General features: G+C 36.7%; 1 protein-coding gene across 3 annotated transcripts in view; it reads right to left on the bottom strand.

The window, feature by feature from the left end:
• LOC106868677 (fibroblast growth factor receptor 2) overlaps positions 1-13618 on the bottom strand; it is a 124315-nt gene that overhangs the window by 1066 nt on the left and 109631 nt on the right. Inside the window, exons 9-20 of one of the 3 annotated variants that reach the window (XR_016237887.1) lie at positions 11848-11995; positions 11118-11305; positions 10858-11015; positions 10271-10386; positions 9469-9579; positions 8742-8932; positions 7814-7936; positions 7249-7319; positions 6038-6175; positions 5529-5634; positions 2540-2649; positions 1-36 (exon numbers count right to left, since the gene is read on the bottom strand). The exon at positions 1-36 is cut by the window's left edge and continues 1066 nt beyond it. Coding sequence is in view for 2 of the 3 variants with exons in the window: in XM_089339574.1 (XP_089195700.1) it covers positions 1-36; positions 5466-5634; positions 6038-6175; positions 7249-7319; positions 7814-7936; positions 8742-8932; positions 9469-9579; positions 10271-10386; positions 10858-11015; positions 11118-11305; positions 11848-11995 (1449 nt within the window). In the remaining variant the exon portion in view is untranslated. Of the gene's footprint in view, positions 37-2539; positions 2650-5465; positions 5635-6037; positions 6176-7248; positions 7320-7813; positions 7937-8741; positions 8933-9468; positions 9580-10270; positions 10387-10857; positions 11016-11117; positions 11306-11847; positions 11996-13618 lie in introns of all 3 variants that reach the window. The other 2 variants (XM_089339575.1, XM_089339574.1) reach the window with 2 other exon arrangements.

Genomic DNA, 13618 nt, shown 5'->3' on the forward strand with positions numbered 1-13618 from the left:
CGTTGTACTCGTTGGACTTTCTATTTCAAGATATTTCTGGAAGAAGAAGAAAACCAAATATTATTATTATGAAGATGACAGAATCTCTCACAAAAAAAAAAAAAATCTACAGATTTTTCTTTCTTTCCTAATCTTAGCAATTCTATGAGTGATAAAGTTAGTATTTTTATAGATGATTTACATATCGGTAAGGATGGGAGTTGAGGAATTGCAGACAATGGCCAAGTGACTTGAATGCTGTTAGTCTGGCAAATGAAGAGTCAGAGAAGGTTTATTGAAGTCTTCATGGAGCAGGTATGGCTCATACAGAAATCGATGACAAGGAACAGGAGAAAAGGACAAGTATGATGGCTACTGTGCGCAGACAATTCGCTGACAGACAGCGTGGTTTTCAATTGGTGTAGGTAGATTTACGTGTTCAGGAGTTGTGCTAATTTCATTATCAATCGTTGTCAGTCTAGCACTGCACAGTTTATGATTTGCGCATCTTCAATAAGTCTTTTCTTTTCTGGTTCTATCAATAATATAGAAATACCTTTTGTATAGAAGCTTTTTGCCTCCTCGTTCTGTTTTGACGAACTCCATGCTTGATACTTCCGCATGTCGACTTATTGTCCAGTCAGCAAATTGTCCATCTACCATGGCAACAGCTGCTACAGAAGTAGCCATTTCAAATACCTACGTTCTTATTTGAGTAGCAAACACTCAAGAAACGAAATATGTATAAATTCAAGCAGATACATAAGAGTTAAACTATGCTAAAAGTTTTGCTGCCGTCTTATGTCACTGGATTCTACTAAGGAACAGAGCTAAGCTTCTTTTAGTTAATGCATCAGAATATTAGCTACATATCATGATAAATTGTCTTAGTTTTTAAAAATTTAATATACCTTCTGTCATACATTATTGTTAATACACAAACAATAATTCACTAAGGTTCGTTTAAAGTATATTCACTTTCCACTACAATTAGCAGCCAAGTGTCAAGTTAAAAGAAATATTTTAAAAGTAATTGGATTGACAGAATTCTTAGAGTATTAGAATTAATTGCATTACTCTTGTGTTTTGAATTTAGATCCACAGTCAGGTCGACTTTGCTTTTCATCCTTCCAAGGTTGCAAAATTAAGCTTCAGTATTAGAGAAGGAGTTGATTTACTTGACTAACCCTTCACCCAAATTTGTGGGCCTATGTGTAAGCTAGAAACAAATGCTGTTTATTATTACCTCAAGATTACATGACTGTTATTGCATTTGCCGTTTCTATTAAAGAATGGTGATGACTATAGAACTGAGAAATGCATCCACGTGACAAGCGTTTCCCTATTTTCTAAACTATGGAAAGTTCACAACACAAGCAAGCAACAAACAACGTTATTGATAAGGGCAAAAGCATGGCTGCGTAATTAAGAAGGCTGCATCATAACTGAGGGGATCTGGGTTCAATCCTGTTGCACAAATGTCTTCTATTATCACTCCAGATTGGCGAATACATTTTGTGTGGAAGCCTGTTGTGTGTGGTGCGTGTGTGTGATGCGCATGTGTCACTTTTCCATGCTTGCATGAATCAGGCAGCATTTTGATGAGACAAGTTCTGCTGGTGTCCTATGTTACTGGATTTTACCAAGCAACAGAGCTGAGCTTCTTTTAATCAATGGAAAAGGAAAACACCCATAACCCTTTTACAAGGCTTCTGGAGAAAGAGAGAGAGAGAGAGATCCAGGAGACCTGGCCCAAATGCATGTAACAGAGAGAATTCTGCTCATGGCACCCAAGAGCCAGGTGGTAGTGTTAAAGTAGATGAGAAATTAAGTCCACCACCCAAGAAGGCCACAGTGGGATTTGAACTCAGAAATAAACAGAACACTTCTCTTCCCGTCATCTTATGTTTCAGCAAGTCAACCACCTGAGACTGGTACTTTGTTTATTGATTCCAGAAGGTAGATGAAAGGCATGGCTAACCCTGTCAGGATTCAAACTCAGATCACAAGGTGTTGAAATATAAACTGCAAGGCATTTTGTCCACCATTCTAAAGAGTCTGCCAATTCACCCACCTAACAACCATTGGAGCATAATTAATTGTGACAGGTACATGTAAGTTCAACCCTAATGGAAAGAAATGTAATTTGTGTAGAGAGAGAATGTATCGAAAGATGAAGTTACCATTTCTTTTCCCCACTAAAATATTGTCTGCACATTTCATAAAAAGATACATTTCCAAAGTGTATATGCAGTTCAAACCAGCTTAAAGACAAACATGCATGCAAGCCACTAGCATGGGAAGGAAAGGAGAGCAAACAGAATCAAAACGAAGAGCTGGGAAGATAAAAACACAGAACCCCCCCATTTTAACTTTTTTTTTTTTTTGCTAAAACAGATCAAAGTTTTTATTATTTTGTTCATTATTATATTTTTTTGTTGTGGGCTGGGGGTACTGAACACCTACCAACTACGACTAAATCTGGTTAAACTGTAGCAGATTTCTGTCTTCAAATAAATATAGCAACAATAGCAGCCTAGGTCTTTGGCAACAGAATCACCTTTTGTGTGTTTTGTGCGTGACCTCTTGTCCTCTTTCCTTCTGCACGGCGGCGCCGAAGATCCAGAGTCAGTAGCACGGCACTTCAAAGACGGAGTGGCTCTCGTCAGGCTGTTTGAAAGAAACATTTTGGTACACACATGCTGACAACAACAACAACAATAGCAGCATCAACTGAAACAGCTACCTTCTTTAAAAGGTGCTACTTTGAAACCCTAGCTCATTATATACAACGTAGGAACACACAAGTACACTTATCACAGCCATCACTGTTGTAATTATTATTATTAAGGTGGCAAGCTGGTAAAATCGTTACCATGCTGGGCGAAATGCTTAGTGGTATTTTGCCTGTCGCTATGTTCTGAGTTAAAATTCTGCCAAGGTCAACTTTGCCTTTCATCCTTTTGGGGGTCGATTAAATAAGTACCAGTTATGCACTGGGGTCGATGTAATCGCCTTAATCCCATCCCCCAAATTTGAGGCCTTGTGCTTCCAGTAGAAAAAAATCATTATTATGAAGGTGGCGAGCTGGCAGAAACGTTAGCACACGGGGCAAAGTGCTTAGCGGTATTTTATCTGCCATTACGTTCTGAGTTCAAATTCCGCCCCTGCCATCTATGGGTGTAAAAACAAGGTGTTAGTGCTGATGCTGTAATAACCCAAATGGCCAAGAGAAAACCAGAAGCAATGTGTCTAGCATGTGAGTATAATGGTACCTTGCTAAAACCTTAGGCTACAACTATAGATAGATTTGAAAGCAAAGTTTAGTAATATATGTATATGGTTATTAGGCTGGCATTATATAAGTTTTTATAGCAATTATATTAGCTGAGAAATTCATTGAATCAACCCCAGTATATTAATGGTACTTGCTTAATCCTTTCTCTCCTATATTGTACAATGGTGTTGGTTGTTGTTTAACCCCAGGTCAGGACTAATTGATTAGCCCTATGTGATCAAAGGCATTTAAGCTGTAAGCAGTGTGTCATTTCAGGGATATCCAGGACTACATTATCCAAAGGGCTCTTTCTGTTTTTAAGATTGTATGATATAATGAGATGAGATATGGCTGCTATTTTTAGCAGATCAAGCTACTGCATAGCTGCTTCCTTATTGGTTCATGCTATCAGGATTGATTGTCAGTTAGCATTTCCTACATCTTTGATGTCTTGACATTCTGACATTAAAAAGAAGTAACTATACTTTTACTTAAGTGTTGAGTGGGGTTAAAGGATGGCCTGAAAGACATGAATGGGAGCAGAAGTGAATCCTTAGACCTAGTCTTCAGTGACATAACAGTTCTATTAGCTTTTGTTTTGTTCCATTTTTAAGCAATTTTTTCCTTTAAAAATGAAAATCAAGCATGACCGACAAGTAGGTTTTGATTTCAGACTGTAAGGAGAGAAAATTGAAGACTCTAAGGAGTATCTAAGCACTTGTTTCATTGTCTCTACCAACTATGATATAGAATTACGGAGGGCAGCTAACAGAAAACTAATTTGATAGTATATGTACAATATAATGAAGATAAAATAAGGGGCTTGTTTTGTCCCCTTTAATTAATAATAATAACAGTAATGAAATTTTTTGACAATTTCCTGATTAACTAAGATAAATACTTAAGAAAGAATCAAGATGAAGAATATATAAAAAAAAACATCATACTTACATGCTGTCAAATATACCAACGAACACACTGAAAAAGCACACACACACACACATCACAGACATACAACAGTAAAAATCTGATTTTTGTCCAACATCTCTGACAATTAGCACAGTGCTTGAGAAGATACATCAAGGTAAGTGAAATCATGGCTGTGGCCAGTGCTGGTGACACATAAAAGGGCACCACATATCTGTGGTTGTTTGATAGTTTCTGCCAATTTAGTTTTACTAAGAAGATTATGTATGTATGAATGGCAAAAGACATATGCCCCAAGTGAGACAAAATTTGGGACCTCATTTTCATGATCTTGGGGGCAGGTATGACCAAATGGACTCTCTGTTGGTTTCAACAATGACCATTCCAGTTGTCTGATCAACTGAAGAAGCTTATTCACTGAAATATAGCATAAAAGGTACAGTGACCCCAAAAACTTAATGTGATGGAATCCTTAACCAGAATCGGCATAACACAGGGTGTGTTTAAGTTGGGCCAGATTTGGTCAATCTGAGGCTAAAACAGAAGTTAACTTACCCCAAATGCCACATAGCGGAAGAGAACACAATACCTCAATAACTGTGAAGTGAACTGCTTAACCCCTTCGACCTTGCCTTATACTTACATAAGCATATATACTCACATATACATACAGCAGAGTATTCATGCTTACAAACCAGAACACTTATACATACATTTAGGCATACAGGCACAGATGTATGCATGTGTACAGACATAATACATGCTTCATACATGAACTAACAAAAAGGCTTCTACATGGTCGGTGGACTTGCTAGAAATAGCAGCTAAATCACCATCAGCTGATTTCAAAAAGGACTCATTGAACAAGCTGACCTCGGCATGTTTTGAATTCAGAGAACTAGTTTGAGATCCTCTGAAAGGGTCTGAACCCCCCAAAAGTCTATCACTTGCCAAGCAGATAGTATTGCTGATGACCTCTCTGTCTTTAAAAAAAAGGACACATTGGACAAATGTAATCCCTGATAAATAAAAGGACATGATGGTCATGGTTGGAATGGCTTTGATCATATGTTGGCTTAATCGGAGCTGACTTTGGATGAAACGATAACAAAATCTGTACACCCAGCTACATAGTGGCTCACACATGCATACAGCAAAGCAGACACAAATTTGCACCTATTTATACACGCATTTAGACATACGAAACATACACAGACCAAATACAGACTTCATTCCCATTCTTGATTTACCTCCCCATTCACTACCTCATAATCAGACACACCCTTAATATTATCTGCAACATTGTCCCGTCCTTGTTGCCAAAGTTACGAGGAGACACACACACCTCGTTTAGTAATGACGTGAGGATCTTGTCAATCTCTTGCACCAGTGTTGAAAATGTAGGCCGGTCTTCCGGCTTTTGTGTCCAGCATTTTTGCATTATACTATACCTGCAGGTAGACAGAGGGAGAAAGAGAGAGAAAAAACAGTGAAATGTTAGTCAAAGCATTGAAAATACATTGACAGAAAAATAAAAGTGGAATTAATTTATTTAGAGAAATAAAGACACTTTTGATGAATCAATTTAATATAGCATAGATATTTGATGGTGTATAACAGTATAGCAGTGGTTCTCAACCAGGTTTTGCATATGAACCCCTTTGGTTTCCATTTTATTCTACTGGACTGCCATAGCTGTTCAGTATATAAAAATTTTTTTTACAGCATTTAAAAAAAGAATCTTTATGTATATTTATAATTTAATCTCATTAGGAATTGTATATATATATATATATAAAACTTGGTCATATCACAAATTCAGATTAGTGAAACATTTTAAAAACAGTAACTTACATTTCATCTGAAGAATATGGTGGCTGTTCCATTCTGTAGCCGTCTCGCAGCAACTTGAACAGCTCTTCTACTGGGATTGAGGGATAAGGATTACCTCCTAATGTGAATATTTCCCACTGAAGGATTCCATAAGACCACCTGCCAAAGAAAATAACAAAGCAACAATAGTAACCTTAATCTTAAACAATATCTGTGGTTGTTTGATCCAACCTAAAGCAAATGTGTTTCAATGCAGTCTTTGACTCATCAATGCCGTAGGAGTGAAATCTGATAGACTGAAACTGTGCTGAAGCCTGTTTGGTAGTGTGTGGAGACTGGCAAGAAATGACTGATAAATCAGTGAACTGAACAAACATCTTGCAGTATTTAATCTGTGCCAGTGACATCCTTTTTACACACACCAGGGCAAGCATACATGTTCGATAAACAAAAACATTGGACAAAGTACTGGGGTTAATATAATTTCTTGAAGGCAGTGCCCCAGTATGGTCACAGTTCAATGATTCAAAGCAGGAGTAGAAAAAATAACCAGAAATAAGTCCTGCTCAGTGAATTCACTCAATGGTTAAGAGAAGAGAGACAAGTGAAATCATGAAACTATGTGAGAAGGCATTTAGTTTGATATGCTACAGCGATGGGCTTCTTTCAGTTTCTGTTTACCAAATCCACTCACAAGGCTTTGGTCGGCCCGAGGCTATAGTAAAAGACACTTGCCCAAGGAGCCACACAGTGGGATTGAACCCGGAGCCATGTGGTTGGTAAGTAAGGTACTTACCACACAGCCACTCCTGCGCCTATATGGGCAACCTTTCTCAAGAAGTGGACAACATGAAGCATGGCTCACTGTCAGGTGAGCTGAACTACTACTACTACTACTACTACTACTACTACTACTACTTAAAATATTCAGGATCATATTTCATTTAGGTGTGCCTTTCAGAAAGTCCTGCAGGTCACAGTTTTCCTATGACTGTGTCCTACAGTGTCTGAATTCAAATCCTGTCAGCTAGGATTGATTGCCTTGTCTAGTTTATCTGTCTTGGGTTTCCTCAATACAAGTACCAGTTGAGCACTGGGACTGAAGTAATCGACTTAATTTTCCTCCAAAATTTGAAACCAATGTAAGTACTGGTAATACAAACAGGCTTCCTACTTACTTATTTATTTACTACACAACTGTTTAATTGAAGAAAATTTAAACAAATACTTACACATCACTTTTTGTGGTATATTTTTTGTCGAATAAAGCTTCTGGTGCCATCCATTTCACTGGCAGCCGACCCTGTTGTAAGAAGGGAAGAAACAAAAGGCATGTTTAACATGTTGGATTCATAACTACAGAAAGCCTCATGGGCAAACTAACAGATAAACGGATGATGTGACGTGGTTAACTTAAATTTGCTCCATGGACTGCTGCATGTGATACAATCATCATCATTGTTTAACACCTGCCTTCCATGCTGGCATGGGTAGGATGGTATGACAGGAGCCCTTGACTTCCGTGTCTGTTTTGGCAGCGTTTTCACAGCTGGATGCCTTTCCAATCAACATGCAACAAAGGGTGGTAGGCTTTTAGCAGCCAAATTTTAAAATGGAGCCTGGCCAGCTCCTGTTAAACCATCCAACCCATGCCAGCATGGAAAACAGACGTTAAATGATGATGGTGACTACATACAAATGATTTCTTCATATAATGTTAATAATTATAAATGCTTTATTATTGCTTCAAGTGCAGCGGATGAGAGGAACATTACAGAGACAGGTAGAATAACTTACATTTGTAGTTTTCTTGTAATAATCAATGTTTTGTAGATGCCGTGTCAATCCAAAATCTGCAATCTTTAATACATAATTTTCTGCTACTAATACATTACGTGCAGCAAGATCTCTGTGAATACACTGGAATAAAGAGACAGAGAGAGGGAACGATTTATTATATGCAATGATGTGCTTTGTATGCATAACAAATTAGAGCTCAAAAATATGCTACTGTATACAATATATATTACTGTGTTAAACTCCTAAATCTACATGCGTTAATAAATGTGTATAATCATGTAGATTGTAGCATCTACCACCAACACAGGTTATGGACAAAGTTGACTTTGACAGGATTTGAAACCACAACTCAGAATTGGAAGTGACATCACAATGCAATTTTAATAACGCTAACAATTTTACTAGCTCATCACTTTTAATGGTTATTAATTTAGACACAAGAACTGACTTTTGAAGGCAGAAGAGTTAATTGGTGCCCTTGATCTCAGTACTTGAGTGGTACTTTATCTTATCACCCCCACAGGGATGAAAGGTGAAGCTGACGTCAGCAAAATTCGTCCAAAGAATATAAAGAGTTGGAACAAATACTGCAAAGCAGTTCTTCCATTGATTCAACGATTCTACCAATCCATTACCTTAAATAATAGTTTATAACAGCAATGTTATAAACTATTATTTAATATATACTTTCTAATATAGGTAGAAGGCCAGTAATTTTTAGGGGATGGGAGTATATTGATTACATTGACCCCAGTACTTGGCTGGTACTTCATTTTATTGATATTGAAAGGACTCTAGCAGAATTTGAACTCAGAATGAAGAAATAATAATAATAATAATAATAATAGCATTGTTGCCTGATGATATCAACTGCTTGTGGAGGATTGAAAATAAAAGAAGAAAACAACAAGATTTTCAAACTTACATTTTTTGATACTAAATATTCCATTCCTCTTGCTACTTGATAGCAGAATGATATGAGGTCTTTTTGAGTGAGAGATCTGGTAGCTACGGGTCGTTCGTAGGTGTCTCCTGACCTTACAGGAGGTCGATGGTCACGTAGAAAATCTCTAAGGTTACCATGGGGAGCATAGACAACAATAACCATTAAGGGTCCTGGAAAGAAAAGGGAAAAGGAGGAAATGAAAGAAATATCGAAAAAAAAAAAAAAAAAGACTAGTGCCACATAGTGGGACTGAACCTGAAACCATGTGGCTGGAAAGTAAGCTTCCTAACCACACAGCCATGTCTTATAATAGTAATACCTTAGAGTTACATAAAAATTACAAAATTTGGATTTTGTTGTTGTTGGTTCTGACCGTCTTGGCTTTCAACTGGGAATAATATATCCAGAATTGCATTTTCAAGACACTAGAGAGTAATTTGAAGAGATTTTGATGATGTAATTGCTTATTTCTTGGCTGCTATTTCTAACAGGTTGAGCAACTGCATTGGTAAAGGTTTTTAACAGTATGTCCAGCATTAGGTTTTTTTGATTTCTGTAGAACAAGGCCATTTAATATTCTGTTTGTTGATCAAATATGGTCATATGTCTTTAGACATCTGTGAGGCAGAGAGGGACATTTTTCTTTGAATATTTTGGGGAAGTAGCAACATTATCAAAGAAGATAAAAAATCTAAAAGCAACTTACCGTTCTGTGTGCAACAGCCCAACAGGTTAATAATGTTTTTATGAGCCCCGATAACTTTCATGACCTCCATCTCCTGCACAAGGTCAGCCAGTTCTCTCTCTGTAGCGTCCTCTGAAAGCAGGAACAGATAAAGTAGATAAATAGATAGATAGATAGATAGATAGAGAGAGAGAGATGGTAGGAAGAACCATTCACTAAAATGGTAACTGCATCAACATGTCTAATTCCATGACAAACTCACTAGAAACACAAGTGATAAATATCTGGAGATGACAAATAGTATTGTATGCCATTGTTGTTTAGCCGTTTCACCTCCAGCCATGACTATCCCATTTTTTCCCAATAAACAGTGAATCCAGAATCACATTATCTAAGGTGTTTGTTTTTAAGATGGTAGGGTATGACTTAAGATTTGGCTGCTATTTTTAGCAGGTGGAGCATGCACATAGGGACCTCATTATCATTGTTTTGCACCCATTTTTCATGCTTGCATACTCATAGTACCATACTCAGTGTAACGTTAGTCAGTGTGACAGTACAACAGTTACAGCAATCTTGTCACAATACAGTACAATACTCCAGTCACAAAGTATAATGATTTTATTTCTGTTACAAAGATAAAACTCACATCATCATCATTTAACATTCATTTTCCATGCTGGCATGAGTTAGACAGGTTGACTGGAAACTGGTAAGGTGGGGACAAAACCTGGATTTAAAACACTGGATAATGATGATGATGAACACACACATCAGCAGCATATCATCATCATCATCATCATCATCTATAAACACAAATTACCTTTTAACATTTTCACAGCGACTGAAACTCTTCCTTTACAGCCTCCAATGCCAATAGCTTCAGCTTTGACAACAACCCCAAATGCCCCGGATCCCAGCTGTTTACCCATAATTAAACTGGAAAAAAAGAGAAAAGAGGCATGGTCACCATTAAAAACAAAGAATACAAAAAATATAGAAGTGATAATTTCTTACAAAATTGAAGATGTTTTAGAGAATTACGATTTAACATTTTATCTTTCTACCATCCCAACACTGGTACTTTTGTTTTTTTATTGTCCCCAAAATGATGAAAGGCAGAGCTAGCCTTGATACGACTTGAACTCAGAGCACTAGTTTGAGATCCTCTGATTGGGTTTGAACACCCCACAAGTCTTTCACTTGCCAAGCAGACAGTGTTGCTGATGACCTCTGTGGGATGCTATATTCAAATGGTGCTTTATACCTAACATATCAATCCAGTGAATTGATTAAAAGAAGATTTAAAAAAAAAAAAAAAAAAAAAGAGACAAAGAGAGCTAAGCTGAAATACAGAAATATAGTATAGAACAATATGATGAAAGAAGTATAGAAATTTTGGAGACTCACCGATCTGGAGAAAATTCCCAATTTTTATCCAAAGGAATCTCATATTCAGACATAGTGGTCAACTCCGAAGACAGGCGCCGTCTGGGACCTTCAATTCGGACTTGAGGCACAAGTGGCTGCATGACGTTCTGTGGATTTTTCTGGTAATATAAGTCATTCTAAAAATGAGGAAAATAAGGTTTAGTGATGGCTTTCTGTACATTTCATTATTTTCAGAAATGATTGAAAGAAACGGTGTAAAAACAAAGACAACAACTTACAGGTTTCATAACGATGACACGTTTCTTGTAGTCGGTGCCTCCGTGATGCTGTTTCTTACGTCTCAGACAGACGATAATTAAAATGAAAGTTAGAATGAAGAGAAATGTCATAATTACACCAACCAAGATGTGTAAGTGAGATTTTGATGTGTCTTGAGAAACGGCTAACTGGTTTGGTTGGCTGGAAGCTGAAGAATAAATGGAAAAAAAAAAGCAGTTTAACCCTTTTGCATTCAAATTATTCTGCCAAATGTAATATTTATTTATTCACATGGTTTTTTTACTAATAGTGACAAAGTTATTTTTCTAAATTCTTTATCATTTTCAGAATTAAGTATATTTTACCAAAAATATGGTAACAAAAGGAGTGTAACACCACCAACCCCAAGGTCAGCCCCTGATTGAACAAACCATCATCATTTAGCGTCTACTTTCCATGCTGCCAAACCGTTTAACCCATGTTGGCAGGGAAAGCAGATGCTAACCCTTTCATTATCATATTTTTGGTGAAATACAGTTAATTTTTTGAAAATGATAAAGAATTTAGTAAAATAACTTTGTCACTTTTAAGTTGGGGCTTGGGACATAAATTAACACAAAATTTTGATGGAAAGTTTCAGATTAAGATAATTCTAAAACAGGAATTTTGTGTCATACAACCAAGGGGTGGTTTCCGGTAGGGTGGTATCAAAATGGTTAAACAGCAACAAAGCAACGAACGGTTACTTACTGTCTGGAGGCTCGACAACAGTAAGCCAGGCACTCCGGTATCTGACACCAATGGAGTTTGATGCTACACACGTGTACCAACCACTATCCTCGTAAGTGACATTGGGAAGATAAAGCACCTCAGGATTGGAGATATTCAGCCCGGATTGCTACAACAGAACATGTTCACATGTAGTACATGAAGCACAGTTTATAATGGGTGGGGTTTGTAAGCCTCAAAACATTGGGACAGCTGGTTCACACAAATGGTGGTTGGAAGAACAGAGAGAGGAGGGAACAAGGAAGGGAAAGGAGGGAGAGAGATAGAAGAAAGGTCAGTATGTTTGGGGGAGGGAGTAAGTCAGTTTTGTTGACCCCCAGTGTTCAACTGGTCCTTATTTTATGAACCCTAAAAGGATGAAAGGCAAAGTGAACCTTGTTGGAATTTGAACTCAGAACCTAAAGTCAAGACAGAAGAAATATTCACAAAACCAAAGAAAGTTCTAAGTGAAATAAAATGGAATTTTCATTGTGGAAATATTAACACTATTATTACCACAGTGGAAATCTTCATAAATTTACCATTTAAGAGACACTGACAAAAGATTATCATGGTGGAAACATCGACAAGATTATCACCATGCTAATGATTACCATTGTGGAAATAGTGACAAAATTATCACCACAGGAGGAATTATCATTATGGAAACAGCAGATTATCAATGCGGAAATATAGATGAAGTTTCTATTATGCAACTATTAACAAGATTATTACCACTGTGGAAACAGCAAGAAGATTAGGATTGTGGAAACATTGATTAATGTATTTTAAATTTTCTCTTAACTCCAGTGGAAGACAGGGTTACTGGTAATTAACTATCAACAACAGAAGAATTATCTGTGATTAACTACCAATAAAGTTCACCTGCAATGAATCAACTACCATTAATGATAATAATGTTGTTGTTATCATTAACACTGTCACTTTCTTAGTAATAACATCTGTTAATTCACTCCAAAGCAACACATGAATTTATTAATTAAACCAAACTAATGTAATAATGGAGGATTCTCTTAGTGGTCACTTGGCTTGTTAGAAATAGTAACCTATTCTTGCTCTCATAAAAAAAAGAAAAAAATAACCATTTAGACCCCTAAGAATGTCTTCCTGGTTTCCATTTGAGATATTCTACAAAATTTTCACTGGATGAAAAAGCAAAGTTGACCTCAACAGCATTTGAACTCAGAACATAAAGGGCTGGAAGAAATGCTGCAAGAGTACCCTAAAGTGGTTGACAAAAATCCTTAAGATTTTCAGCAAAAATCTAGAACAGTGATTCTCAACCATTTTTTTTTTTTTGCCCATGGACCCCTTTGGTTCCAGTTTTACTCTACTGGACCTTCATGGCCATTTAATATACATGAGCAAAAAAAAAAAAGGTCCCATTATATTTTTATAATTAAATATTAGGACCTGAATTAAAAAAAAAAATTGAAATATTTTGTGTATTGTAGAAATATTACCAATTTATAGCATATAAATTCTAACAATAAAATTCTATATGGACCCTGGTTGAGAATCACTGATCTGTGATATAAGGAGCACATATATAAAGAGAAGCCTGGGATTTGATTTATAGAGAAAAGATAAGGGATGAAGAGAAGAGGTTTAGACAGACTATGTTTGAAATAACTATACTTACCAACGGCATCTACTAAAGTCGAAGGTTTGAACCTTTAAAATCTTAACAACATAAAGAGAAGCAGAGTGGGAGAGAGAAGAGAAGGAGGAG

This window comes from Octopus bimaculoides, chromosome 22 (genome assembly GCF_046866305.1).
Source record: "Octopus bimaculoides isolate indiv1 chromosome 22, ASM4686630v1, whole genome shotgun sequence".
NCBI lineage: Eukaryota > Metazoa > Mollusca > Cephalopoda > Octopoda > Octopodidae > Octopus > Octopus bimaculoides.